This window comes from Mixophyes fleayi, chromosome 1, assembly GCF_038048845.1.
Source record: "Mixophyes fleayi isolate aMixFle1 chromosome 1, aMixFle1.hap1, whole genome shotgun sequence".
Classification (NCBI taxonomy): domain Eukaryota; kingdom Metazoa; phylum Chordata; class Amphibia; order Anura; family Limnodynastidae; genus Mixophyes; species Mixophyes fleayi.
In genome coordinates, this window is record NC_134402.1 from 120,486,707 (window position 1) to 120,512,707 (window position 26,001).

General features: G+C 37.8%; 1 protein-coding gene across 3 annotated transcripts in view; it reads right to left on the reverse strand.

Annotated features, from left to right (window-relative positions):
* The window catches only part of LOC142141483 (uncharacterized), a 46,369-nt gene that overhangs the window by 14,010 nt on the left and 6,358 nt on the right, over window positions 1-26,001 (reverse strand). For all 3 annotated transcript variants that reach the window (XM_075200026.1, XM_075200009.1, XM_075200017.1), the window contains exons 3-9: window positions 19,592-19,662; window positions 15,228-15,290; window positions 13,250-13,389; window positions 9,782-9,878; window positions 6,640-6,792; window positions 3,680-3,852; window positions 1,480-1,645 (exon numbers count right to left, since the gene is read on the reverse strand). In XM_075200026.1, coding sequence (XP_075056127.1) covers window positions 1,480-1,645; window positions 3,680-3,852; window positions 6,640-6,792; window positions 9,782-9,878; window positions 13,250-13,389; window positions 15,228-15,290; window positions 19,592-19,662 — 863 coding nt within the window. The remainder of the gene's footprint in view (window positions 1-1,479; window positions 1,646-3,679; window positions 3,853-6,639; window positions 6,793-9,781; window positions 9,879-13,249; window positions 13,390-15,227; window positions 15,291-19,591; window positions 19,663-26,001) is intronic.

Here is a 26,001-nt window from a genome sequence, read left to right on the forward strand (position 1 = left end):
AAAGTACATTCAGAAACAACGTATGTTGTATATTATTATCTTAAAGTATCACCATTTGGAAATGAAGTATTCAGATGTCAAATGTTGAGCCGCTTTACTCTACAGGGCAGGGTTTTTGAGCAAGACATAACATATGTATTTTAAAAACATATTTTTTTATTCATATGAGAACAATGTAACACGTTTTGAAAGGTTGTTTGTCATTTTATCCCTATTTTGTGAACACTGAACACACTATTCCAGTCTATGTATCTGTAGGACAATTGCTATATGTTACTAAAAAATCATGGGATTCAAGTCTCATATGTGTCATTCAATCAAAACAGAAACTAGGCGAAATAAGCTATAATGTAAATGTTCTCTTCCAATAGTGAAGGTAGCTAAGATTGCTTTTTATCTTACAGTACACAAAGCCATACTGTCCTAATGTATCAAAACAACTTTAGAACTATAGGTATATGTAGATTTAACAATTATATAATACATAGTTGTTGATCTACTTAAAGTAACTTGCCTGCACACAAATTCACAAGAAGAACAAACAGCAATTTGGGAACACATGTGGTTGGACAAATTGTCCTGCTCTAGTTGTTGAGGTGCCACTCTGAAGAGACATAGCAAAGTGCAAAATATGTCCGCTTGCTCCTGCATTCATTTCTGGGTCAAAGAACGACCCCATACATGCGCAATACAATCCAATTGTATCAGTTTTAGATTGGTATGAAGAGCACATACATGAAACAGTGGTTAACTGAATATATCCAAAAACATACTAGTAGGTTAATTGGCTGCTATCAAAATTGACCCTAGTCTCTGTCTCACTGTCTGTCTGTCTCCCTCTCTGTCTGTGTGTGAGAGTGTGTCTATATTAGGGAATTTAGACTGTAAGCTCCAGTAGGGCAGGGACTGATGTGAATGAGTTCTCTGTACAGCGCTGCGGAATCAGTGGCGCTATATAAATAAATGATGATGATGATGATGATGATATACAAATAGGCCAAACGAAATCCTGCCTTGTGTGTTCTGTTTGCTCTAAAATGTGTCTTCAGTGTCATAATTTGATAAACCAAAATATTATTGATTCAATTCTTCATTCAAATGTAATAATTACCATTAAATACCGAACTGAGGCTGGGTACACACTATACAAAATTTCTCCGGATGAGATATCCCTAATGATTTTACCAACGATTAAAAAAAAATGTCCCGATCAGCATGTCGATTCATGTGTACACACTAAACACATTTACACGACTTACTTTCAGATCTGTGCTCCTCATCTGTCATAACCATCGACTAAAAAGGTCATAACTCTGCACGCTCCATAGAGATCTATGGACACTGCTTGTCTTGAGTGCATACACACTGCAGAATTGGAACAGCGTTGTTCCATCGTTGAACGAGATTTTTTGTTTAGTTTAAATATCAAATGAAATGATACAATGTGCATTTGTTACTTTCTCACAAGTAGCTACTTACACACATTCCAGACATCATAGCAGAAATAAAACCAATAATGGTAAGAAACAGAAAGCCCATTCCAATTAATAAGCTTTTGCCTTCAACATTAAACCAGTTCCAACATAGGTAGACGCCAATCAGACAGTTGATGCACATGTTTATCAGGAATCCCACGAAGAACGCTCTGTGAAGTAAATATATAGTAAAGAATGCCACATTAACACCACATATTATCATAACATTTATCAGGTATTTATTTGTTCTCTAACTACTTCTCCTCTCCTTAATTTCACATTGTTTTGTGTAAGATTCATTAATGTTACTTTGCTCTTCTACTGATTTCACATTCTCTGATGGTCACCAGATGTGTGTTTTTCACAAGCCTTTAGGCCAGACAAGGCTCTCTGGCATGACCATTAAGCTGGGAACTGACAGCAGCCATATATTTTTCTCTCTGTGTAAATTGCTGCATGTTCTAGGTATGAAAGCTGATAGCTACCAGGAGCTATGACAAGGGATAAAATAGAACACACTGACTTTTTTCCTTGATATATAGGGGATATAGGGTACTAATGTGTGCTGGTTTTCTTAGAAAAATCCAAATGACACCACATTATTTATCTTCCTATAATTCAGACTCCTAATACAACAGAACTAACAGAATATGTGGAGGTAATATCTTTGACTGTTTTACTTTATAAGGCAAATAAACTTAAACATCAGGGGCCTGATTCATTAAGGATCTTAACTTGAGAAACTTCTTATTTCAGTCTCCTGGACAAAACCATGTTACAATGCAAGGGGTGCAAATTAGTATTCTGTTTTGCACATAAGTTAAATACTGACTATTTTTTCATGTAGCACACAAATATCAACTTTAAATTTCAGTGTACAAATAAGTTATCAAGTATTTGTGTGCTACATGAAAAAACAGTAGCATTGTAACATGGTTTTGTCCAGGAGACTGAAATAAGAAGTTTCTCAAGTTAAGATCCTTAATGAATCAGGCCCCAGATGGTTTTTATGCTTTATGATTTTAAATTTCAGGACACATGGCTGTCCAGTTGTATAATTTAAAATGTATCAGAGGCGTATGTTCTACTGTCATAAACACTTTAAGTGAGCTAAACAGAAACTCTGAAGACAAGTCACCCTAAATTGCTCTCCTCCCTTCCCTTCACTAAAGGGAACCCAGCAAGTAAGGACAGAAGATCTCCAAAACATATTAGATACAATAAAAACTTTAGTATTTTATTTCTAATGGAATACTTCATAATGTTCATTTATATTTAATTTTACATGAGATGGGGTGGTAATACTTCCAGATTAAAGTTTACCTGTTCGGACCCTGGAAAAACAATTACAGGATGCTATACATATGGAGCAAACTAACAGGTCAATTACACATGAAGGACCTGATACATTAAGGAAAGTAAGGCAAAAAAAGAGTAAGTTTTCTCCTGGACAAACCATGTTGCAAACCAAGGGGTACAAATGAGTTTATTATTTTGCACATAAATTAAATACTGGCTGTTTTTTTCATGTAACACACAAATACTTGATAACTTTATTTTTACATTGAAATTTAAAGTTGATCTAGAACATGCCCTACCCCAACTATAAATATATCTGCGCAGTTTAAATTTACCTCCCCCTCCAATGCAACATGGTTTTGCCAAAGTACAAAGTTACTCCTTTTTTTTTGCTTTACTTGCCTTAATGAGTCAGGCCTGAAAACTTTTGAATAACTCTCTGAGTTTATTTTTTCTACATTTTTGGAGGTAAACAATGCTTTTAGCCTATATATACTGAATGGGCAGAGCTCACAATGTGAACACTGTTCAGCACACTCTTGCCAAGTATATTTCTCATGAAGCCTTTAACGTCTGGACATTAGTTGTAAAATATTCACTAATAAATAAAAAAAGGAATAAATCTAATTTTGCAAAGCCACTGATCAGTTACTAGTAAACAGATAATTACAGGACAAAGCTTCCTCTCCTATGCTACTTTCTCACATAGATCTAAGAGGAAATACATTACAGCTGCAGCTCTGACTTACACATGTAACATACAGTAAGTGCTTCCTATTTTTTTGTTACAGGTCAGCATTACAGAGAAATCAATGTAAGATGTTAAATATTTAATGAGATTCATACTCTCACTATCAGGTACAAGTCACAGAAAATAATATGGATAAACAAAATAATAGCCAAACCTATTATGGTGTCCAACATCGTTATAGATATACGGACAATAGTGATCAAAATGTGACACGCAACGGTTTGTAACCCGACAATGCTTAGAACGCAGTTGCTTCACAAGATGACAAGTGTGGCAAAGCCTGTTTAGGGTTTTCTTGCCATTTTTCCAGTCATTAAAATGAATAGCCTAAAAGGAAACAGATAAAAAACCCACAATATTAGAAATTAAATTAAAACTGTTTTGGCATTTTGTAGGTCATTGTTTTTTCTAGGAACTCCACCTATTTTAATGACTGTTATCAGAAGTGATCTGGCTGCGACTGATAATGTAAACGTGATCAAATTAAATATATATAGGCATATATTCACTGATATATCCTTGAGGCGTTTCTGTGTGTCTCACACTTTCTTCAGTAGGCTAGGCAGTAGGTTTATTGCCTTCTGTGAGAAACACAGAAATGCATCAGAAATTTCATTTGATCATAGTAAATACATTTGAATTATCAGCCGCAGCCGGATCAGAGCCAGTGTGCGGCAGTGGCTGATCCAGGGGGGGGGCGATCGGGGCGATCCCCCCCCTAGCAGGGGCTTGCTGCCGGCGGCTGCACACTGTGCAGGTCCGTTAGGCAGTGATAATGTGCTGCCCGGCTGCTCTGATTGTGTTTTAAACACAATCAGAGCAGCGGGACAGCACATTATCACTGCCTAACGGACCTGCACATACTGTGCAGCCGCCGGCAGCCTTAGAAGTTAGAAAGGGGGCGGGGCTTAAATCGCCCTCCCCCCCCCTATATCGCCCGGGGTAGAAAAAATTTCTAGATCCGCCCCTGGTGTGCGGACATATTGCGGAAGATTTCCCTAAAGAACTTATTATCCAGCAGCTGACAGACTCTGCTGGTATACACAGACTATTACCATATCCGCACGGCTGAGTGCTGCAGGCTTTGAATCAACACTGTACCGGCTTTCCTTTAGTTGCACCCGGACGGTGTGCTTATATATTTTCATATACACACTCGGATTCCTTAGAGACCCATTTACACCTGTGTCTCGAACATACATATTTTTTGTGACTAGTTGATATAAGGAAGCTTCCTAAAAAATATCTGCTATATAAAGAATTTACTGCATTATTTGTTATTATGTGTTTTATGCACAATTTTTAAAGCATTTTTTATAATAAATTGATACTTTTATATATTTTGGATTTGTTATTCTAGTGCAGTCTTCTTTCCTATATACATTTTACATTTTTATGTCAGGTTTACACAGACATTACACAAGACAGCAGCTGATTACCTACTTGTTCTAAATAGTGAGCAGCGTGTGGGTGAATGTTCTATACACCTGTGTCTTTTTCTGGGATATTTTATTCCAGTTTAACCATGGGTGTATAATATTACTTGTGTAATTTATGTCATGTATTACTTTCACATGTATGAACAGGTGGCACATACATGTAGTTTTAAAAATAGTGTTTATTTATTAAGCTTAATTCCACTTCAGCTTTGTCAATTTTAATGTAGTAAAATTATCTGCTAAAAGTATAAAATTAATGAAGTTTAATTGCTAGCATCAAGGACCCTCTTTTATTTTCAATTAGGATGGTAGACAAATCAAATGGAATTAAATCTTTGTCCACTACCACACTGATGTCAGGCTCTAGATTAAATACTGGAATCCACAGCTCAGCTATAGGGCCATTTCATTCAAAGCATTGTGCCATTGGACACCACTGCCATGTTGGGCTGTGCACATTTCCATACCCAACTGTTGCAGATTCTCCTGCGCACCACTATGGGGTGCAAGAAAAATTCTGCAATGTGGCATCACTGTGGAGTGCCTTCGTGGCCATTCTGGAGGCCCATACCTTTGTATTGAATCGGCCCCTATATGAGCAGAGTTTCAGCCCTGTGGCACAACACCTCTGAGGGAGTTTGCAGGAATTTTTTTCCGACCAAATTTGTTCTGCTGATTGTAGGAACAAATCTGACAGCCTGCTGATATTTGGCAGTAAGAAAGAGCAGGCAGATAGAGCAGCTGCTTGCAGGTACACGGAGGGAAGTTTGACTGAAATAATCTTGTATAAACGGCATTCTGATGCCAGGACATGCTGTTTATAAAAATATTTTATCTATTGAGCTTATACATTATATTACATTAGACAAATTACTTTAATATATGTATAATATAAACACGCCAGTGGTTGGTAAAATGGAAACATATGAGGAAAGATGTTACAATGAATTGACTTGTTAATGTTATCAATGTAAGGTTTTCAAATGTGTGTTTCTATTCTTAAAGAGGTTGTCCACCTTTCCCACTATTAGCCCATAGAGAAGAAGCTGTGACCTGCAAGCTGAAGATTGTGTGCAAGATTCAATGGATGGGATTGTACCCACCAATATATACCCACATAAGGGTATGTACTGTATTCAGCAATCCCAATCAGGTGCAGCATTTATTACACACCTGGGGCCTGATTCATTAAGGATCTTAACTTAAGAAACTTCTTATTTCAGTCTCCTGGACAAAACCATGTTATAATGTAAGGCGTGAAAATTAGTATTCTGTTTTGCACATAAGTTAAATACTGATTGTTTTTTCATGTAGCACACAAATATCAACTTTAAATTTCAGTGTACAAATAAGCCATCAAGTATTTGTGTGCTACATGAAAAAACAGTCAGTATTTAACTTATGTGCAAAAGAGAAAACTAATTTGTACCCCTTGCATTGTAACATGGTTTTGTCCAGGAGACTGAAATAAGAAGTTTCTTAAGTTAAGATCCTTAATGAATCATGCCCCTGGGGTCCAGTAGTAATGGATGAAAGTATCCCAGGGCTGAAAACTTGCAGCTCCCCCTCTGTCCCTTTAATGATATGCTTCCTACACCTTACTTTTATTAGCATATTGGTTTCTGATATTATTTCTCTTGTGTTGACCCAGTGTTCTAGTTGGAGAATACAGCACCTGCCTGACAGCACAGTTATACTCTTCGGTATCCTGAGGAAGGAAGCCAGGGTCCATCAGGGATGCTTTTAAGAAAAAGATCCACATCAATACATTGCAGAGGAGAAAGGTGATATGCCATTCCCAGATGGCATTGTATGAGACAGGCAAAATCTGTACACAGAGAAAGAAAAATAAATAGTGTTTAGCCAGCAATACTGCCCAACGGTTAAATTAAAGAAAAAGTAGCGACTCACTGTAACATAATCAGGGATCAGACTGAGCCAAACTAAATATGAGAGTATTTCAAGTGAAAAAAACTCCTTCAATGTCAGATCACATCTGTTTTAGTTCCCTTATTTATTTTTTTCATTTTGACACATTCTATAGAAAAAATGGAGATAATATTGTTAAAATGAATCTTAAGTAGTTAGTGAGGAATTTATGAATAAAAGCGTTTTGTCACTGTGCACTGGCTAAAAATAAAGCATATACTTTGTGTCTATTGGCAAGTCAGTGACAATCATTTACGCAGAGCAGGATTTGCAATAGCAAACTGACATATTCCAACAGTTTTGTGTCATACTTGCCAACTCTCCTGGAACATCGGAGACACTCCAGAGTTTCAGGGAGCTTGCAGAGACCCCCACCCAGAGGTGGGCTTGACGAAGTTTTCCACATCATTATGGCTATTCCCTGATGCGCAATGACGCAAATCCCAGTTAGGAAACCTGGACATTTTAGACCATGTCCCCCAATCCTCTCAGGCTAAACCATGGCAAACCATGCAATCAAATTATGAAAATCTAAACCTTAGACCCTTCACCATCTTTTGTTGCAGAAATTGGGACTGTCCCTCCAAAATCATGACTGTTGCGGGTATGCTTTTGGAAACTGCGGCCATAACCATACTAAGAGGGGATTACAGATACTAAGAAATATTGTCAAGTTAAAATTAAACTTAAGGTATATTTTTTTCCAAGACTCTCATTTCAACAGTTTTGCTGTTAGAATGTTATTGTTAAAGCAATGTCATATGAGATTTCAATTTGTTTCCACAAGCCGCTTGGCTTCGTAGTTAAATCACTCTCCTGACTTGTAAATACTGTATGTATCATTTAAATCTAAATTGCACAATTCCTGTAATTTAGAAAAACAACAGTGGAATGCACATCTGCTCTGTGTCAGTGTAAATAATGGACAAAATGCAGAAAAAGTTTTAACATTTCTGCATTCACTGTGTTAATTTATATATACATACATATACACACACATATATATACACTATATGGACAAATGTATTTGGATGTTTGACCATTACACCAACAGGAACTTTAATAACATTGTATTCAAATACATACACTTTAATATGGAGTTGGTCCACCTTTTGCATCGATAACAGCTTCCACTCTTCTTGGAAGGCTTTCCACAAGATGTTGTACTGTTTCTGTGCCCATTCATTCTGTAGAGCATTTATGAGGTCAGGTACTGATGTTGGACGAGAAGGCCTGGCTCGCAATCCCCTTTCCAGTTCATCCTAACAGTGTTTGATGGGGTTGATTTCAGGGTTCTGTTCGGGCCAGTCAAGTTCTCCCATACCAAACTCATCAAACCATGTCTTTGTAGTCCTTGCTTTCTGCACTATGGCACAGTCATGTTAGAATAGAAAAGGGCATTCCTCAAACTGTTGCCACAAAGTTAGAAGCATAGCATTGTCCAAAATGACTTAGTATGCTGAAGCATAATAGTGCCCTTCACTGGAGATATGAGGCCTAGTCCAATCCCTGAAAAACAGCCCCAAACCGTTATACCTCCTCACTTTACTTCACAGTTGGCATAATGCAGTCAGGCAGGTAATGTTCTCCTGGAATCTGCCAAATCCAAACTCATCCATCTGACTGCCAAACAGAGAAGCGTGATTCATCACTCCACAGAACACGTTTCAACTGCTCCACAGTCCAGTGTCTGTGTGCTTTACACCACTTCATCCGACGCTTGGCATTGATTTTGGTGATGTGAGGCTTGCATGTAGCTGCTCAGCCATGGAAACCCATTCCATTATGCTCCCGTTGCACAGTTTTTGTGCTTACATTAATGCCAGTGGAAGTTCAGAGCTCTTCAGCTATGGAATCAGCAGAACGTTGGCGACTTATACGCACCATGTGCCCTAGCATTCGTTGACCCCGCTCTGTGATTTTACGTGGTTTTCCACTTCGTGGCTGAATAGCTGTTGTTCCTAAATGCTTCCACTTTCTAATAATATCACTTACAGTTGACTGTGGAATATCCAGCAGGGATGACATTTCACCAACCGTCTTATTGCAAAGATGGCATCTTATCACAGTAGCACTCTTGAAGTAACTGAGCTCTTCAGAATGACCCATTATCACAAATGTTTGCAAATAGAGACTGCATGGCTAGGTGCTTGATTTTATACACCTCTGGCAACGTGTCTGATTGAAACACCTCAATTCAATAATTAACAGGTGTGGCCAAATACTTTTGTGCATATAGTGTATTATACAAAAGCACAATTTTGAAAGGAGATACAAGTAACCATAAGAGTAACAAGGACAAAAAGGCTACACAAAAAGAGCTTAGCATTTGGTAATCCTGGATTGTAAGCTCCTTTGCTAGATAACAACACTGCTAGATTGTTTATGCTGATTTTGAACTATCGGCGGTAGGATGAAAGGAAAGTGTAATTGGGACTGTCTTCATTTCAACTGACACAAAACTGATTGATAGTTATTAAATGCAGGCTTGAAAAGTCGACATATGATTGGCCAAAAAACTCTCCTAACCATGTGCCACCCCCTACTCATTGAATGTCTTCTCCTTTTTTCAAATCTGCTGCAATAAGCTGTTAAAATCAGCATGGGTAACAGGTGTGTACAACCCCTTTAGAGGAAATGTTTTTTTTACATACCTACATTTAAAAGACTCATTACCTAACTACAATTGTTAGCTAGACTCTAGTAGTAGATTGTTTATAACAATATCTGAAAAAACTAAAATCCCTTGTCAAGCTGGTTCTAAAATGCTGGTGCTGCTTGGGGACGAAAGGTACTACAAACCCCACCAATGTTTACATTTAAGTATGTAAACAAATGTCTTTTAAGAAGCATTAAGTATGTTTAGTTACTTTTGTCTTATCATTTACCTTAAAGAAGTAAGTTGGGTAACCCCACAGGAATAAATTACCATAAAAGAATAGTATGGGCCCCTTTGATTTGCCCGGACGACCAAACACCCATGTTCTACAAAGAAAAGCAAAAGGGACTTTAATTCAAACAATCATTACATTACATGTTAAGATTATAGATGCCAAACATAAGAGATCATACAACGTAATTAATCTTGAAATTCTACACACAAAGTTACATTTTACTACCCAGGCACACACAACACTTGTCTGGTATAAGCAAATAATAAATTATGAATGGGTTTGATCCCGGCCAGGGACCTGATTTATTAAGGATCTTAACTTGAGAAACTTCTTATTTCAGTCTCCTGGACTTTTAAAACCATGTTATAATGCAAAGGGTGCAAATTAGAATTCTGTTTTGCACATCAGTTAAATACTGACTGTTTTTTCATGTAGCACACAAATATCAACTTTAAATTTCAGTGTACAAATAAGTTATCAAATATTCGTGTGCTACATGAAAAAACAGTCAGTATTTAACTTACCGTATTTGCCGGCGTATAAGACGACTTTTTTGCCCTGCAAAACATGCCTCCAAGTGGGGGGGTCGTCTTATACGCCGGGTGCACTTCAGTGGGGATAGACATAGCTGCCATAGTGGCCTTCCGATACTCGCCCGGTGCCCATAGTGGCCTCCCGATGCCCGCCCACCTCATTCTACATACCATCCAGTATCGCGCGGTATCCAGTGCGGCCGCGGCGGGTCATCAGCGTGGCTGCGGCGAGCATCAGCAGCGATACAGGGGTGCCAGCCTTTTCGGCAAGAACGTCCCGTTCTGCTCGGCGGGAAGCAGCGGCGCTCCGGCCCGCCCCTTGTCTACGCAGAGCTCGCACATGCGGACTTGCGCACTAGTGCCAATTACAGGGAGATGCAGGGACTGGCCGCACAATGGTGACAATGACAGGTACTGTAATGGCACTAATACTAATACTAATGGCACTCATGTGAAACCGGTAACAATAAATGCACACAGGGGTATACTTTTATACATTTTACAACTTTCTCCTCGCCCCCTCCCCCCTACTTATGCATACCTTGATAAATACTCCCTATCCAAATCTCTTATCAGGTCATAATATACAGTATGTCACTTGGTATTAATATATGGTACGGTACTATAATACTGGTACTATCCATAATATGGATTCAAGGGCGGACCAGACTGCTGCTAGTGACATGGAGACAGGGAGCAGGGACCAATCCAATCAGGCTTTGTATGCAGCCAACAGCCAACCACAGTACTGCACCATTGTACAGTACAATACAGCATAGAAAATGTCCAGCACTCTCCCTCTATTTGTTATCTTCCTTCTATCATTGACAGTTCCAGTTTGGTTAACAGCTTAGAAAACAAACAGCATGGTAGCTCCCATAGGTTTATTGTTCCATTCAGCTTTAGTGAATTAGCCTCTGGCATTTACTATTGGCTGGTATAATACAGGATGGGGAGGGGTCTTAGCCACCCTCACACTATTTATGAACATTCCTTTGGGAGCTCAGCAAGGTCTGACGAAGGGGGCGTGTCCCCAGAAACATGTTACCTATCCCCTGGTTTTGCTGATCCAATGTTTATACTCTTGATGTGCCTGTCATACTCCTTAATAAACTTGCACTGTTTTATGTTTACTGTACATGTTTGATAACATACAGCCTTGTGACAGTTTTCCTGCATGTCATAAGTATTCGAATATAAATTAACATGTTGAAATCAAATCTGATGTTCTTTTACGTTTTATTTGGTGTGTGGAAGGTGTGCGGAAGAGGGGGTAGTCTTATACGGCGAGTATATAACAAACTCTATATTTTGAGGGGTAATGTTGGGGGTTGTCTTATATGCCCAGTCGTCTTATACGCCAGCAAATACGGTATGTGCAAAACAGAATTCTAATTTGCACCCCTTGCATTGTAACATGGTTTTGTCCAGGAGACTGAAATGAGAAGTTTCTCAAGTTAAGATCCTTAATGAATCAGGCTCCAGGACCCTATCTGCATGGAGTTTCTTTCCTTTGGACGCTCTGGTTTCCTCCCACACTCCCAAACATACTGGGAGGTTAATTGGCTTCTAGCGAAAATAATCCTGGTGTGTGTATCTGTGTGTAGGGAATATAGATTGTATGCTTCAGTGGGGCAAGGATTGATGTTAATGATTAAATATTATCTGTAAAGTTTTGTGTAAACTTATACGTGCATATGGTTTTCAGTACATATGGCAGATAATCTATTTGCCATGAGCAAAGGGCAATACAAATACTATTGGATAACTGTTAAATCATCAGGAATGAACAGACAAGACAAGATCATTTAGAAGCAATGCATTTGCACCCTTAGCTGCCAAGATGACACTTAAACGCATAAGCAGTTAGAATATGGAAGATGCATCCTCTGGAGGTTTTAAAAACAGAAAACATTTTGATGATCTTTTCATTGTTGCTTTCTACAATGCCATTCGTTTTAAATTCAATAAACCTAAATATACAGACACAAAAACTTTTTTTTCAGTAGAACAGGTACAACACATGCACTGAATCGTATACTCTGTCTATATAATTAATCTAATTAATCTATCTAATATATTTATCTATCTAGACATCTGCTGTACTGTACTGGCCAAATTTATTAAGGCACGCAAAAGGGGTAAAAACTGTGTTTTTCTAATTTGCACATAAATTGGGCATATGCACATTTGTATTCAGTGGGGAGAGGATCTGAAGATACATCTCTGGTTGAATATGGGTCTAGATGTCCTGTGCTCTAACAGGCAGTACAATGCAGACTACATCCAATACATATGTGGTATATAAAGTCCAAAAATAACGCACAGAAAGAAAAATCAATTAATGTTACCTGTTAATAATATAATCTTCAATGACAAAACAGTACAAAAATAATTTCTAGGCTATAGTAAGGGTCCTTTGCGCTCGAAGATGAATTGGATGCTCACTGGCGCATGGTCTGGTTCTGGGCATGTGCATAGCGATTTTGTTCAAAATACGGCACGTATTAGCATTTAAGGTTCGGCAGCATGGTGGCTCAGTGGTTAGCACTTCTGCCTCACAGCGCTGGGGTCATGTTTTCAATTCCCGACCATGGCCTTATCTGTATGGAGTTTGTATGTTCTCCCTGGGTTTCCTCCGGGTGCTCCGGTTTCCTCCCACACTCCAAAAACATACTAGTAGGTTAATTGGCTGCTATCAAAAATTGTCCCTAGTCTCTCTCTCTGTCTGTGTGTGTCTGTGTGTTAGGGAATTAGACTGTAAGCTCCAATGGGGCAGGGACTGATGTGAATGAGTTCTCTGTACAGTGCTGCGGAATCAGTGACGCTATATAAATAAATGATGATGATGATGATGATGAAGGTTCTATAATGAATCAGGCCCTACGTGTACTAATGTATGTAACATAAAACAGTGTGCAGTAATCACCTCCAGTCACACTTAGCGTGGAGATTTTTTGACTGTATGATAGAGCTATTGAGAAAGGCGACAATTTCTGATTTTCGTCCCTTTGCCAGGCGTAAGGGGGTGTTTCTGTTGTTGTCTTCACCTTCTAATTCAACTCCATCCTAGGGGTGGAAACAAATTACAAAATAAACTACAACAAATTACAAATAAACTACAACAAATTACAACGAATTACTGTTATCTAACAAAAAAATATATGTAAGAACCCTGAAGCCAAATAAATATATATATATATATATATATATATATATATATATATATATATAATATAATATAATATATACATATATACACTTCATAAAAAAAAAATTGTTTTTATAGAAAAATGTACACAATTTATTTTTAATATATGGATGATGCATCTACCTTGAATAACAATACAGGTATTTTAACACTCTTAATAGTAGTGAAGAGTTTGCTTGTGAAAGATAGTGGATGCTCTCAAAATGTGTCATGTTTTACTATTGCTGATGCTTGTGAAGTACGTGTCACAGTAAAAATGTGTATATAACTTTGTCTACTTTTAATGTATATTACATAAAGGATTGTTATTTGTGGGAGATAAACATCTATAGTAGAGAATCAACAGGGAATATGCACTGAGTTTTTGGGGTCACTCTATCAAAGCATTACATTCCATCATCTATATTTGAGAAGACCAGTGGAGTCAGACACATCTCATGTGTTATTGATGGGTACCAGGCCATAAAGAAGTTATGGAGATAATGAATATTGCCAAAGAACCCATATAAATGAATCATATATCCTTTGCACACGTTAACAAAACCATATCGGGCCTGTTATTAAGGAGAGCAAAGCATAACAAATGAGTAACTTTTCACCTGGGCAAAACCATGTTGCATTGGAGGGGGAGGCAAACTTAAAATGCGGGGACAGATTTATAGTTGGAATAGGGAATGTCCTAGATCATCTTTAAATTTCAGTGTAATTATAAAGCTATCAAGTATTTGTGTGCTGCATAAAAAACAGCCAGTATTTAGCTTATGTGCAAAATAATAAGCTCATTTGTACCCCTTGCATTGTAACATGGTTTGTGCAGGAGAAAACTTACTTCACTTTTTTGCTTTGCTCTCCTTAATGACTCAGGCCCATCCTGTTTAGTGGACTAAAGTATCTACTATGTTCTAGTAGTGTGTAATACTATTTATAGAATTCCTTACTAGAAGAACAAAAGGGGAAGAATACAGTCATACAACAGATTAATATACCAACATACTTCTTTCAATCAGATCACAAAATACATAGAGTGGGCAAGGAAGATGGGGTGGGCAATGCAGTAATGTTTAAAAATGGTCAGTTCTTGGGGTTCAGTCTTTCTACTGATGAACTGTTCATACATTCTAACCTTCCCCAGGTAGCAGAATTACATGAGTTTGCTATGACTGTTTATATTAAAAAAAAAAATTGTATGTCAATTTGTTGTCTTAATTGTTATTCAATAAGCAATGTGAATTTTGCCATGTAATAACATCCTTTCTCTGTGTTCCTAACTAATTAATATGTCAGATTGCCTTGGGTTTTATAATGCTATATGTATGCAGGAACTTGTTTGGTTTACTGTAACTCTGATTAAATTAGGTTGTGATTCCAGTTTGAGACCAATCAAGGAGTAATTGAAGACTTCATAAGAGTGTCAGCTCTTGAACTAACTCTTAGTAGTGAAAGTAATGGGTGTCTAAATAGTGAGCGCAACATTTTAGTCCTTTTAGACAAGCAAGGTGGTTTTGTGTTGATTGACCCTTTCACACCAACGTGTCACACATGCCCAGGTTGGTCCTGCCATAACAGTAGGATACTTAACTGCTTTAGAAATTTCTATTATAGCTAAATATGAATGTATAATATGTTACAGATCATATTATTTGTAGTTTGTTCTTCTACGCACAATGTGTAGCTGTAATAGGCCATGGTTACTTACTTGTTCACATAACAGCTGGACAGTAGGAAGATTTCCACTTAATACTGCTAAATGTAATGGGGTCTGCAGGGAAATAACAAACATCCTAAAGTCAAATTCTACCGGTTTAAAATCTTAAAAATACCCAAAATGTATAAGCTTCTCTCATCTGACTTCTGGTCACAAGATATGCAGCTTGTTGCCAGGACTGAATTTACCATGTAGACAGACCAGGCTGATGCCTACAGTTCAGATGGTGGCAAATAAATGATTTATTTATTTATGATTTAACATTTAATATTCTTTTTCTACTTTATGTGTTTACCAACCACTTGTTTTATACAGTAAGATGATGATAATGGAGGTAGTTTCAATGCTGAATAGAACTGCTTGTTTGTGCCTATGAAATGTTAACAAAAAAAAAAGAATAAACTATTTCATCAAGTGATGCATAAAATATGCATTAGCTTTTAATGAGTAGAACAAATACAAAAATGTAATGAGTAGATTTAGGGGTCTTTTAGTCATTGTTTTTGCCGGAGTTAGGGCTTCTCCCAATACAAGGTGTTACCGCCAGCAATAACCCCCTTTGGTGAATGGTTCCACCAGTTGCCTGTTTATGAAGGATCCCAGGATGGCCATAGCAGCAGGAAGAAATCATACATATCCAGGGCCTGATTAAGGGTCGCCATAGGCTAATACGCTTGTAGCGCCCCCCCCCTCCCATTCCATGCCAGGCTAATACATGATAGGTAAAAACAAACTTGTCCTTAATTTAAAATCTAGCTTCCTTCATCCCGCACCAATGTGTTTATAATCCAATGTTTTTGAAACTCAGTTCCACTTGGCTTTTTCAAAGGATCACACCAATTGTTGTCACTCATTCCGTTTTTTGTTAAAATCAGAACTGTCTAGCAGAACAGAGGCATGAACAAGCACTACTGAGGGTGAAGATGTGAAGGTGGAGCGGTCATGTCTGTCACCATCCTTGTCTCTCTCTCTTTTTACTTTGGAGGACAATTATTCTCTTATATTTTAAAAGTAATTTCAGTTTATACCTCTCCCTCTCTCTTGCACCCCGAAAAATTTGGAGCCCCCCCAAAAGCCTTGCGCCACTAGGCTGCAGCCTAGTCAGACCCCTACTCCCACGGCTGCAGCAGGGTGTTGACAGAAACAATGCTTTCTTATTTCAGTAAAGCATTTATTTCACTTTTGAATTTATTTTAAAATGTATTTATTTTTTAACATTTTTACCAAGTTCCACTATGCATGTGTGAACTGACAAAGCTGGTTCATGCATGTGCTGAGAGAGTTAGACCTGCAGGCAAGAAGGTAAGAGCCCTGGATGCCAGCCAGTAGCACTAGGGTGCTGTGTAATGCTCAGAAGGCCGGGCAAAATGTAATGATAAATTGAAGCTGCAATAAGAAGTAAAAGAAAACTAGTCCTATCGCTGCCTGATAATAAATAAACGCCTTATGATGATCTATATGTTACATTCATCATCTGGATAGGCTATGCGTATCTGGAGACAGGAATGCATTTTCCACTGCATGGAATTTAAAGCTTCCTGCATTTATCCTACTGCTGACTAGATTTACTGATGTACAGGTGTTCAGTATGTAGAACATGTTCTATAACCATTTACTAAATACAACCTACTCCTCAAGTGTTAGACTCCCTTATGGCTCACTTTATAGAACAAAATTCAATTTACATTAATGTGGACATGAGTCAAGAAATTTCTGTTTAAAGAAATTTTAAATCTAACGTTAAACGTGCATGTTTACAAATTGGTTCTGTTATTGTTCCTCCTGTTTGTATGAACGTTAACATATATAACTTAACAGAATGTTAACCAAAGAAAATAAATGAATATGATTAAATGACAAACAAAAATATTTGCCATTTAATTGGAATATATTGGTTCATTGTTTGTTTACTCTAATCGCCGCCACTGAGAGGAATTGAGAGTGTTTATGTGTTAAGTGACAACTATTATATATGAAGCTAAAATGTTCAGTTTTTCCCTGATTTACTAATGCCAATTTATTAAGAAGTAAAATGTAAACAAAACTGGAGCATCAACATGTCATACACAACAAAAGATGCATCACACAACTCTTAGACAATGACAAAAAAGATTAGCACCACAACTATACTTTCTGTGTCATCACTATTTATTAATATAGTAATTATCGTGGTGATAAAACATGTTTTTATAAAATTTCTTCCACTATCACCTTCCTGAGATAACAGAGAACGTATTGTGGTGGTACGATACGATGCTTGGTAATTAGGCTTATTAGTCAAACCTTGACGTGAATCCTCGATGTATAAGACACAGCCCTATTGCCAGTAAAAACACCCATTTCCGTCAGCCACAGGGCTTTTGGTCCCATGATAAATATGCCGCTCAGTCTATCCATAGCTTGTGATAGAGCTCTATAGAAGCGCTTCCATTAAGCCCTATTGTAGAGCTATGGGCGTCATGTGATGCACTTGTTTTCACTACAGAAATAATAAGCACAATTCCATTGAAAGGACCACTCCATTTGCTGTATCCATCTGCTTTTGTTTTTTGCTGTAAGAAGTGTCCGTGTTTGTTTTAGAAGGGATTGTCCAAAAGTGGACAACTGCTTTAATGAGAAAGTGAACAGCCCAATTACTGGTGGGAACATACTCCATATGCTCCTCAGAAAGATCCTGTGAAATCATCAAGTTCCAGCTTTCAGTATATCTAAATGATCAAATGAGCTCAGTGTAACAGGAACTTCTGCCCACATCAACAGCTAATTCAAATAATGCCTAAAGCATTTACTATATATAAAGGAAATAGGATAATTTGATCATTGATATATAATGGTATGTATGTTAATAACTGTACTTTGCAATTAGACTTTTACCAAGGCTGTTATTATTTATTGTATATAAAATACTCTGTAATATATAATATGATTTAGTAATAATAATATATATAATAATATAACTATTAATGTAACATTTTTCAAAACTACATACCAGGTACATTTACAAATAGTAAGTAACTAGTACACTCAATGATAAACAATGCGCCCTTTGTAGTATAGAATACTTTGATTATATAGCTGTTAAATCTTAATGTTCCACATATTTCCACATATTAGTAAAGCTCCTGAATATCTATTCATTAATAATATCCTCTTTAAACATCCTTATATATAAGAGGCAGCAAACAACAAATCCCGATCCAAATTTTCATGCCAAAAATCCTTGGCATATTGGCCAAAGAGACTGACAGGAACAGTACTTGGTCATTTAAATCCATTTCCCACTTGTGTTAAACAAGCTGAGGACTGAGAAGCATGTTGTATGCAATGTCCATCTCATACTGTTTGTCAGGAGAAGCGGGCTCACAGCCAACAATCCGTAATATGGAGCTACTAGATGATCCATTTGTTCTTTATTTAGAAAAGGTTATAAGGAAATGTCAACTCACTTCCGACTATCACTTTACATCAATCAGCTTGGCCATGCATCATTACTCAGTTCATGCCTTATACAGCAATTGATATTTAAAAGACCACTAAACATGACCAATAGAGGTAAAATACATTGCAGAGTGTTAACCTAAAATATTACCTCTCCACTCCATTACAGTTGAATCTTCTCCCACATGTTTAGGACTAAGCATTTCCTAATGAGATCATTACACACATAATATACACAACTGTAAAATATAGAGTTATCTGTGTCATTGTGTCACATCAGTGCAGTTGGCCATACACAGGCCAATCCTGAATGCTAAGCGATAGGATCTATGTTAAATTTTTCCACATACGTAGGTGGTCAAATTGGATGAGACCAGGGGGTAAATTTATCAAGTTGCAGGTTTGAAAAACTGGAGATGTTGCCAATCAGATTATAGTTATCATTTATTTTAGTACATTCTACAAAATGACAGCTAGAAGCTGATTGGTTGCTATAGGCAACATCTCCACTTTTACAAACTCGCAGTTTGATAAAATTACCCCCAATTGTTTGATCATTTCCGGTACAACTGTGTCCTCTTTGTGTGATTGGTAGATGGGTGCACACATGCAGGCACATTTGCCAACTTACACGATGGTGATCAGACTGATCTTGATCAGACTCTTATCATGCATTGCAGTTATTTTGGGGCCACACATACTGTTAATCTGGTTAAATAGCCAATATTAGATGAGGCCAGCATAGGAACCAAAGATAAGAATATACAGTATTCCACAGTTGTGCATACACATTTAATATTTATGATACACATGCATTATAAATCTGTGTATTTATTTACTCTACAGTTAGTTTTAGCAAACGAGCAGTATTAAACCATAGCTGTATTTACTTATAAAGCATTCAACTGGGGGCTTACCTGACCAAAGTTGTCTGTCTGTTTTGGGTTGCAACCTGAGTATATTAGCAGGTGAGACAGTTCACAGTGACCTGTATGAAATATAGCATGCATTATTTTTTGAAAAAAATGTTTCGGATAAACGTGGTGGTACAGTAATGAAAATAATGTTCCATTTATAGCACTCAAACAATCTAATTGAAGTATTAATTTCCCCTTCATATTAATTTGATACTGACATGTACTTAAATCAAGACTTCAATTCTGCTCACAAATATGGACTAAAATGTAAATATCTGCATTCATTGTTCTCACAGGACTAGGTGATGCTGCAGTGATGCTTAATCAATGGTCATAAATCACTGGTGTAACCACAAAATTTGCTATTAGGATTACATATATCATTGTGGTTGACCTACTGTGCTCAGTAACTGGAGTTATGTCACTTAAGGTCATACTGTACAATTCATCCACTGAGATAATGTATCTTGATTTCAGGGAAAATTACAAACAACATGTGCAGACACAGCTTAAAGAATCCTGGAACCCATTCTCACTAAATAAACAGGAAGTGCACAATGCTTTGAAGAATCCATAATAACAGTCTGTCATGGCAATATACTGATAAGCTATAACAATAACAATAATAATAATAATAATAATAATAATAATAATATATTTCTGCTTCTTAATATCAGTCAATGATGCACATGTTGAACTTGTAGATATTGAATTTAAAAAACAGATATTGAGTTATAAACTGGAAATGTTTCCTGGTTACTGTATTAGTTTACTAGCTTACAGTAGTATACACTGTATTCAGGCACACAATTGGGGCTGTTTCCACTTGCCCAAAATACCCCCCTCCCCATCAGCCCTGGAATGGGTTAATGGACTGTTGAACAAGCTGGTCCCTCCCCCAGGACCAGCCACTTCAATGTATGCAGCTGAGGATCCATAGATCCGCTCCTCCCATTCCCCGTGTGCCTGCCTTTCCCTGCTAACAGCACACACATATGGGACACAACTCAAAGAAAATGGTCTTTCTCTGGCTGTTCAGTGTTCTTTGCTTGGCTTTTCTCCTGCTCCTCATACACCACCGGGCAAATGACTAAAGCCTCTATGCATGTCCTACTTCACTACATGAGAACAAGGTTCTGCATGCACCTAACACTAGTATATGCAATATTATAACTACGTCCCGTTGCATGATGGTCACGCCTACTCTGGTGGCGTGGGGTGGAATTTCCCATCTAGAAATTCTAAATTTCCCCCAGTATTATAACCTGCATAAAAATACAAAGCTATACAAGCACCAAGTTCAGTTATTTGGAAAGATAACTTTAGTCATGGAATTTGCAGCACTATGCCTAAAATGTATTAAATCATATTTCAAATATTAACAGTGTAAACATGAACTGTGTCTGTGTGCTCACTAACATTATTGTGTGCACTGAATGTGCCCAACAAAGCACTTTGGTTGCCATGTCAAGGTGTATGCCTACTCTCTGCTCTAGAAAGACGCCCCTGCAAACTAGATGTGTGCTTGTAGGTTTGTAGAGAGGAGAGAAATCTGAGGAGGTGCACTATGCAAAAGTTTAAATTTAAAGCTAAACTTTTATTTACTCCTAAAATACTGCTTCATTAAGCCTCAATTATGGCTTAGGTTATTGATAATAGTGAGGGCCTGGCTTTATTAAATTACATGTATCTCTGAAGTTTTTGTTTTATATTAGGGAAAGTGCGACTAGAAATGCATTTCTCTACCTACTTGCAACTGGAAAATGGGGCCATTAAAACTTTAGGATGAGAGTATGAGTCCTTTTGCAGACTGGAAAAGTCTGTCCCCCCCCCCCCCCCTGCACAGCAAGGAACGCCCTTTACAATATGTCATCTGCACCTCTTTATCTCAATTCAAATCTCCAATTTCGCAAACACCAAGTCGAGTTGCACAGCACCACTAAAGAGGATCTTGCTCTATACCAGGGGTGTCCAACCTTTTAGCTTCCCTGGGCCACATTGGAAGACAACGAGCTGGTTTGGGCTGCACATAAGATACACTAACAATAACGATAGCTGATCATCCAAAAAACCATAGAAAACATGGTTAACATATATATATATATATATATATATATATATATATATATATATATATATGAGAAAAAAAGTGATATACATATCACTTTTTTTTCAAACCCCCCTATACTTACCTTTCAATCGCCCTGTTCAAAAAATCCTCTCTAGTTATTAGACTATAATCAATTTTTGTATTGTTTCGATGCAATATCAATAAAGTGCATTTAAGCCAGGCATTGTATATCAGGGTGCCCTGACCAGGCCTGCGGTACCTGACATATACACCTGCCCCCTTGCCACAACCAAAACTCCTTCTGGGCCACATTTACAGGCGTGCTGGGCCGCATGCGGGCCGCAGGTTGGACAACCCTGCTCTATACCTTAACAATTTTGCACTTAAAACAAGTAAATGAGGTCCCTTATTTCCTTAGTTTCATTATCAATAATGATGGTCATTACTTCTTATAAGCCTTAAATGTTCAATAAATAATGCAAAGGTATTTCTTTTGCTGAGCTCAGGATGTGGTGAGGGGACATTTTACTATGGAGGCCTGTAATTTTTTGGTTGCTCACAGTACAGGGGCATTGGACTCAAGCATAATCCAAGATACTATCTGCATGGAGTGTATGTTCTCCTGGTGTTAACATGGGTTTCCTCTGGGTGCTCTGCTTCCCTCCCATGGCCCAAAAGGCATACTGGCTGGTTAAACGGGTGCTGCCAATGTTGTGTGTGTTTGTGGACCTGTAGTAGGGGGATTAGATTGTTAGCTCCAATGGGGTAGTGGCTGATGCATCTGAATAATTGATTTACAGTGTCCTGGGATAGAATGATACTACATAAATAAAAGAATGATGATAATAAAATGATGTGGGAACCCTGATGGTGTCCAACAATTATTGCATACCTGCAACTTCCTAACTATACACGTGTTGAAATATGTAATACTAACTCCTGAAATTGGGGAATTTACAGGTTTCACAATTTGAAGGTAGAATTCTTCTAGCGCACAGACTTGCAAGAAGTGCTACACGTGATCTTTTCTAACTGTGGTATGTCTAGACTTGTGAAAAAGGCTGTTAGACATGTTTTTAATAAGGATGTACAACCAACTGCCTGTAGGTTAAATCATGATTAGGCAATTTTTAGCACTCCAGATGTTGTTGAACTAAGTTTTCCTTAATCAAAATTAAAAGTGATAAATACATATAGTGCTCACAGTTCACAATTCCAACCTTCCAATAAATATTCTTGAATGGAAGAACTGAAACATAAACTCCCGGAAAGCTGTATATAGTGTAGTATTTAAACCAGAAACACTATTGCATCAAATATAGGTGATGAGCACATATATGATAACGTTTCCAAAAGTGAGCAAAAAAGATGTTGGGTCAATCATTCTCATAAGAAAACACATCCGTCCCGTGACGGGGGTAAAATGTATCCCCTCATTAGATGATCAGTGGACTTCATTCCATATTTGTCAGTTAACACCATATACAAAAATTTTCCTTACTGTCAAACCATCGCTGAATGGTTTAAATTTGTGGAATGACCATGTTCCAAACAATAGTGCTGCTGGACGGATATCATGGGATCCACAATTAACTACTATCGAGTATTGAAGGCTGCCTATCCTGATTTACATGATTGAGCTACAGAAGTACTCTCTGTTTGTTACAGTGCCAGAATGATGAATTGCACTACACATTCCTCCCTAGGCACACAAGTTCAGACCATTCAACATTTGCTAAAGTCATCTTTTTTTTCTCTTCCTGGGAATGGTTTGCTGGGAATGCAATAAACTCTATAAATACATAGTTTGCCTAAAAAAAGAATCTCTCCTTAATACTATACTTTTACATTTATACTTTCCAATATAATAAAAGGAAAGATGTATGCAGTTATGATATTATAGAGGGTATTTAAAGATGCCCATTAATTTATTGTATTATATGTTTCTGTTTCTCAGAACATTTAAAAGCACATATTAAACATTGTCAGCACATTTTTTCTTAGTTATCTGAATGATTTATATTACAAAATGTGTATTTACCTTTTCCATGGAGACCATCTAATGCATAAACAGAAACAAGATAACTATATATGGTAAGTAACATTTGTGCTTTCCATGCTAACCATTAATAACCCCAGAGAGGGTAGTAATAAAATGAAATAGTGCTGATATGGACAGTGTAACTTCTGTTCAAACCAAGTACTGAATCTAACATCTTGCAATCAAATATTATAAATGTTCTGAAGCCGGCAACTGCCAGAGGGCCATAATTTTAGATAGAATTTAATCAAGGACATTGACTGCTGACAACCCCCTTCTCTCTAATTTGTGCCCCTTTAGAATATCTCTTCATAAGCTCCCTCTTGACTGCCCAATCTGTTATTTGACCCCCTCTTGCCTGTTATCCCTTTTCTGTCATCTCATATTTCCTCTGCTTTCTACTTGTCCTCTTTACTTTGCATCTGTATTCTGCTGAAATTCCAAACACCTCTTATCTTCATCTATCCTGGGCTCTCTTTCTCCTGTGGACTTGGCCACAGTTGTCACTGCTGTGACTGCTATTGCTATACCACTGCCTATGATGTTCATTCCCCGCTTGTATTAGTCCTGCCTCTCCCATTCTTCCCATGCACCATCTGGTGAGCAATACTAAGAAGTCTCTGCTCTGACTCTGTATAGTGATACTGTTAATAAAATATAGTACAGGTCTGTGGAGATGCTGTTACAGTTGATATTCATAAGGACTTGGTGCAAATCATCTTTTTCAATACAGGGCAGCAAGTCTGTTTCACAGTGGTACCAATGCCCAAAACAGCAGCATCTACTGCACTACTGGCCACATACAAATTGATCCTGTCACTCTGCCTGAGTCCCTACTAATTAGTTCCTATTCAATTTGGCCTCACATGTGGGTGGCCAAACTGGACTAAGCGCCACATGGCCAGATCACATTGGGCCTGTTAACATTGTCCATAGATGACTACAGACAAAGGCCAACAATGGGCATCTGAGAATCTGATTTTCGTGCCCTTACCAAATCACTCTTGAATATCAGTTTGGGGCCACTCACAGAGGGATACCAGGTCTGTTTGCCAATGTAAGCACATCAGTTCAGGATTCTAACTCTGTTAAACAAACTATATTTCATCCTAGAAAGTACTGTCCTATGGAGTGCTCCTTGTGGAGTAAGATGTTAACATTTTCAGAGGAGCAGAAGTTTGCACAGAATGATGGGAGGAGTTGGACGGACTGAGGGGGTTTCTTGCAAAGTAAAGAGTAGGAACACCAGTGACCCTTCATATGTGGAGCAGTACTAAATGAGATTACATTTTGCAGAGCAAGATTATTAAAACGGGATAACGAGTAAGAAATGGCGCATTTTTAGGTGTGTTTCCTGCCACATGGAGGGACACACAGACATTCTCACTTCACAAGAGGATTCACAGTTGGCGACTTCAGATCACTATACTTTTAATGGGACCCACTTTGCTCTCTCTTATTACATTTCGGAGGCGATGTGCATTTCTAGGTGCAGCCGAAGCAAAATATTAAAATGTTTTACAAAACACACTTAAGTGACAGGTGTAATAGAGTGAGTCTCAATGTCCACTCACCTCTATTGTGGTCTTAGCTCCGAGTTGCATCACCACTCGAGGGATAATTTGAAGAGTTTAGCGCTAGCAAGGAATTCATCTATCAGCTGCATTAGCTGCTACTTAGCTGAGGCGCCAGAGGGCAGAGGTAGGTTGCAGAGGTTCGAATAGGAGACTTGGAATTTAGAGCGAATCCATTGGGGGTCATATTGCAGAACTCCACTCGAGTCCCCGACGACCAGGAGGTTTTGGGACGCTACTTTAGCTTGTAGTTTAGTGGCCAATGATCTGCTTTGTCGCCTTTTTCGTAGTACCGCTGGTTCAGCCATTTTAATGTGATAAGAGAAAGTTAAGTACACCCTTGTACTTGTATACTTTTATGTAGTTAATAATATATTATATACTACTCTAATGTAAAACGTAGCAAGGCAATACAGTAACTGGGAAGTACTATAAGATTTAAAATCAATATCTATAAGTTGAACAAGAGCATCATTGACATTAAGAAGCACAAATTGATTTTCTGATTGCTGCATTACATTAGAAAAACTCATCAGTCTACTGCCATGACAGACTGCTATTATGTATTCCTCAAAGCATTGTGTACTTCCTGATTCCTGAGTGCTGATTCCTATGCTGTGTCTGCACATGTTGGTTGTAATTTTCCCTGAAATTAAGGTACATTATCTCAGTGAGGATGGATTGTACATTATGACCTTAAGTGACATCACTTCAGTAGTTAGGA